Genomic DNA, 4,874 nt, shown 5'->3' on the forward strand with positions numbered 1-4,874 from the left:
TGAAACTGATTAAAATCGATTTGCAACTGATTTTTTCCCTCTAAAAATTTCCATCATATTTTTTTATTTTGATTTGTAACCGATTTCAATTGGTTGCTATTAGTAACCAATTTTGCATCTAATTGCAAATCAGTTGTTCAATCTAATTTTTAAAAGAAATTAGCAATCAATAATCGGTTGTTAAAATTGGTTACTTATATAAACTACTACTCATTTTTTTTCTTCACTACTCATTTTTCTCTCTTTCTTCTCTTTTCTCTCATTTTCTTAATCATCTTTTTTATTCTTATCTATTTTATTCATCATTTTTTTTTTATAGTGTAAGCTATGATCACACACAATTTAATTTTAATTGAATCCCTATTAGTCGTGGTTAAAGTTCAACACTTGCTAGAAATTGGTCATATCAAACTATGTGCTACTTGATTTCAAGCATATTTATCGGTGCATAATTGTTGTAGAATTTATGTTATTTCATGGTGATATTGGTTAACGTTATTTTTGTATTATTAAATGGGTAGGAATTATGAGATAACAAATATGTGAGAATAGACGATCCTTTTTTGATGATGTTTGGCTTGTGCTTTGCTTGTCTTAAATTCCCCTTGTGCTTTGCCAAAAGTCCAAAAGAATTGGGGTATAACTTGGTATTGAATCGTGGAATAGGTCCAACTAGACTTTCAAATGTTGAAATCATGTAATTTAGCTTAATGTTATTAAAATTAAAATTGTCTATAAAAATATAAGATCTTAATTTTAAATTTCAATTAAAATTAAATAAATTAAAAAATATATATATTTAATAAATATAGTATGAAAAGGGAGAGATTTTATATTTTAATTTAAATCTACAATAGAAGTTTTCTCTAATAAAAATAATGAAAGGGGAAGGACTATTGTTACATTCATTTTGGCTTATTTTGTGATGGTGTTTTTCTGTGAAATATGTTCAGTTTTTTTTTTTTCTGTTAATTTTATATTTTCTGTTAATTAAAATGGAGTCGGCAATTTTTTTAGTTCATCATAATAGGAAAAAACAAAAAAAAAAGGAAAAAAAAATCCAGTTGAACAGAATCCATTCCCACCATGCATTTATTACAACTATTTTTTTTTTTTTTTTGCGCATACTTGGGTCAGGGACAGAAATGGACCACACTTTAAAATCATTCCTTATTTCTATATAACCCAAACACACGCACACTCCACATCCGATATGGAATTCCGAAGGATCAGCCATGGACATGCCCCACATAAGATCTCATCTACGGCCCTAACCACACCAGCCTCTAGATTTTAAAATGGTTCGCCTTGCCTTTTTGATTGTATTGACGTTTTCTGATAGGAGACTTTTATTAACATCTCAATATTGAAAAAGTGTATCAACACGAGAAGCTCTGAAAATTTCAATTTCTATTTGTTTTTAGTAAGGGATTGGGATTGGGGAGTGGAATTTAAATCTTAATATGTCATATGAGCGTTATGTATTTTTTCTTACTTCATTAATCATGACCAATTAGCTCTAATTAGATGTGGTAATCAACTAGTTGAATCCATTCAAATTATATTATTTTGAATTGTAAGTTAGATTTGAATTTCATTACATAAAGAATTTTTAATTAGATTTAAATTAATTTATGGGTTATGATTTATTTTTGGATTAAAATGTCAATTATGGATAAAATGGGAGATTTAAAATATGATTTATTTAAGCTAGTTAAAGTAAGTTGACCTTTTATAATTAGTTACATTTATGTGTTAAAATAATTAGATTATGAATATAATTGAGACTATATAGTGCATTTGAAATGACATATTTTCATAGATATTCTAAATTAAAAAACGTTAAACTAACAATTTAATAAACTACTATACAATATAAATTATACAATAAAAATAGCCTTTTACTCATAAGTATAATCAATAAAATAAACTCACATAATTGCAATAAACTTTAATTTAAAAGTCATTAGAATCATTTTTAAAATTAAAAATTGAAGTTGGAATTTGATTAGGAAAAAGCTAACACTTATTGAATAGGAAATTTCTACTTATAGTTAAGTGTATAATTTAATTAATAAAAAATAAAAAATTATAATTTTTTATAGGATTTATCATATTTTTAAAATAAGTTTTACTATATTTTTAAATAAAACTTATCATGATTTCAAATAATTTATGAATTATTAATTAAATAACTTTATACGCTCGGATGCAAGTAAATTTGGTCTCACTTATGTGATATATGAGTCTCATTCAACATTTTGTGTCTACACTTGCCGAAAAAATTTTCTACATAAAGGCACGTAGAGGAAGTTGTTCTCAAACCCAAAAGAAGCAGCCAAGTTAATACTTTTGTTTTCTCCCTTGAAAGATGGTAGCACTTGCTTTCACCCCTTTGAAGATGGGACCTCCAACCTTTGTGTCTATCCCCCTTAACACTGCTCCTTCTCACTTTGCTTTAAGAGTATATTGCCAGAAAACTGCAGCAGAAAACACCACCAAAAGACTGCCTCCAGGGCCAAGAAAATTGCCTTTCATTGGAAACCTGCACAATTTGGCAGGTTCACTACCGCATCATGTTCTTAAAGATCTAGCCAAAGAATATGGTCCTCTCATGCATCTTCAGCTGGGTGAAGTTCCAGCTGTTGTTGTATCATCAGCTGAGATGGCTCATGAGGTGATGAAGACACATGATCATGTGTTTGCTCAGAGGCCTGAACTTATTTCTTCCAAAATTTTGTCATATGATAGTTCTGATCTTGTCTTCGCCAAAGGAGAATACTGGAAGCAAATTAGGAAAATTTGTTTAACAGAACTTTTGGGTGCTAAAAAGGTCAAGTCCTTTGCTCCTATTCGGGAAGATGAGGTTTCAAATCTCCTTGAATCCATCCGCTTGGCTGGAGAATCTCCTGTCAATTTGACAGAGAAGATTTTCTGGATGACTAGTGTCATAGCTTGTAGAGCAGCTTTCGGCAACAAATGGGAAGATCAAAGAGCAGTCATATCAATAGCCAGGGAATCTCTATCGCTATCAGGAGGATTTGACTTGGCTGATTTATACCCTGCACGAGAATTTCTTCATGTAATCACCAACATGAAGCCAAGGTTAGAGAAAATGCGTGTCAAATTGGACAAGGTTTTGGATAGAATCGTAAACGAACATAAGCAGAAATTGTTGAGTGGCAAAGGTGAATCTGAAGACGCTGAAGTTTTAGTTGATGTTCTTCTCAGGCTTCAGGGAAGTGGTAGGCTTGAGTGTCCTATCACTATTGACAATGTTAAAGCTATCATCTGGGTTAGTGTTTCTGCTACAAAACCTTTTCTTGTAGATTATTTATATATTAAAAACTAATTAATTAACAAGAGAATTTTCTTGCTTTAATTTCTCCAGGATATGTTCGTTGCTGGAACTGATACTTCATCAACAACAACAGAATGGGCTCTAGCAGAAATGATCAGGAACCCAAGAGTCCTGAAGAAGGCACAAGCTGAGATAAGGGAATCCCTTAAAGGGAAGGAAACAATTTCCGAAGAAGATATTCAAGGATTACAATACCTAAAGCTGGTGATCAAAGAAACTCTAAGGATACACCCTGCAGTACCCTTGTTACTTCCAAGAGAAAGTAAAGAAAGATGTGAGATTGGTGGATATGAAATCCCTGAAAAAACCAAAGTGATTGTCAACGCCTGGGCGATAGGGAGAGATCCAGAGTATTGGCAGGATCCTGAGAAATTCATACCAGAGAGGTTCAGTGACAATTCCATTGATTTTAGAGTGACCAAATTCAACTACATTCCATTTGGAGCTGGAAGGAGGATATGCCCTGGTATGACTTTTGGTCTTGCCAACGTTGAGCTTCCTCTTGCTAAATTACTTTACCATTTCGATTATAAGTTGCCGGAGGGAATGAGACCAGAGGATTTAGACATGACTGAATCCTTTGGAGCAACTGTTGGAAGAAAGAATAACTTGCAGCTGATTGCTACTCCTTACGTACCTTCTTCATCCACTTGTGAGGCCTCAACTCAAAACATGGAAGCAATGGAAGTTCTCAAATAAAGTCAGAATCATTGAAAAATAATATGAACGCAGAAAAGAAATAATGTAAAATAATTATGTAGTCCGGTGCCAGCTGACCATCTTGCAATTTAATTGCATCACTTTTGGTTAGCCGTCGGCTTGTTGCTCCACTTGACTTTGTGGGTGTATCTATATATATATATATATATTAATTTTTATAAACTTTGTCTCTATTTTACCTTCATCTCTTAATTTCAATTTCTTACTAAAAAATTTCTCAACTTTTTTTTAAATTTCATAGACCTTTCTTTCTCTGACATAGATACATCGGTCGTTTCAATCACTATTTGGACCTAACATAAAAATATAAATATCATCACAATGATTTGTTTTCTAAAAAAATAGAGGATTTACTCTTCACTGAAATTATTGAAACTGCATTTGTAGAGGTTAAATTATAATTTAGAGGGAATTTTTTACTCTAAAAATCTATTATTATAAGTTAAAGGGATTTTTTTTAAATAAAATTAAAATTTAGAGATTTTTAACAACAAATTAAAGTTAAGGGACATAAGTGAAATATGAAGCAAAGTTTAGGGATGTACTATAAAATTTAATATATATGGCTAGGTGTGGTAATTTTAGACACGACACGAAAATATGGGGTTTGGGTTAGGTTTATTTGTGTTCGTGTCAAATTCATGTCGATCCATTTATGACACGGTTATAATCGTGTCGTGTCACGGGTTAACCCACTAATCCGACTTGACACGTTTATAATACAATTGAATATTCGTGTCACTTGTTGACCCTTGACCTACTAACCTATTTGACCCGCTATGATCCATGAACC

The 4,874-nt window shown here is 31.7% G+C and overlaps 1 protein-coding gene across 1 annotated transcript; it reads left to right on the plus strand.

Moving 5' to 3' along the window:
* The first annotated feature begins 2,310 nt into the window (after positions 1-2,310).
* LOC131179390 (premnaspirodiene oxygenase-like) lies at positions 2,311-4,243 on the plus strand. Its single transcript, XM_058146224.1, has 2 exons — positions 2,311-3,295; positions 3,392-4,243. Exons 1-2 carry the CDS (start codon positions 2,372-2,374, stop codon positions 4,058-4,060), a joined length of 1,593 nt encoding a protein of 530 aa, XP_058002207.1. The 5' UTR covers positions 2,311-2,371; the 3' UTR covers positions 4,061-4,243.
* The last annotated feature ends 631 nt before the right edge of the window (positions 4,244-4,874 follow it).

Source organism: Hevea brasiliensis, chromosome 1 (assembly GCF_030052815.1).
Source record: "Hevea brasiliensis isolate MT/VB/25A 57/8 chromosome 1, ASM3005281v1, whole genome shotgun sequence".
NCBI classification, from domain to species: Eukaryota; Viridiplantae; Streptophyta; class Magnoliopsida; order Malpighiales; family Euphorbiaceae; genus Hevea; species Hevea brasiliensis.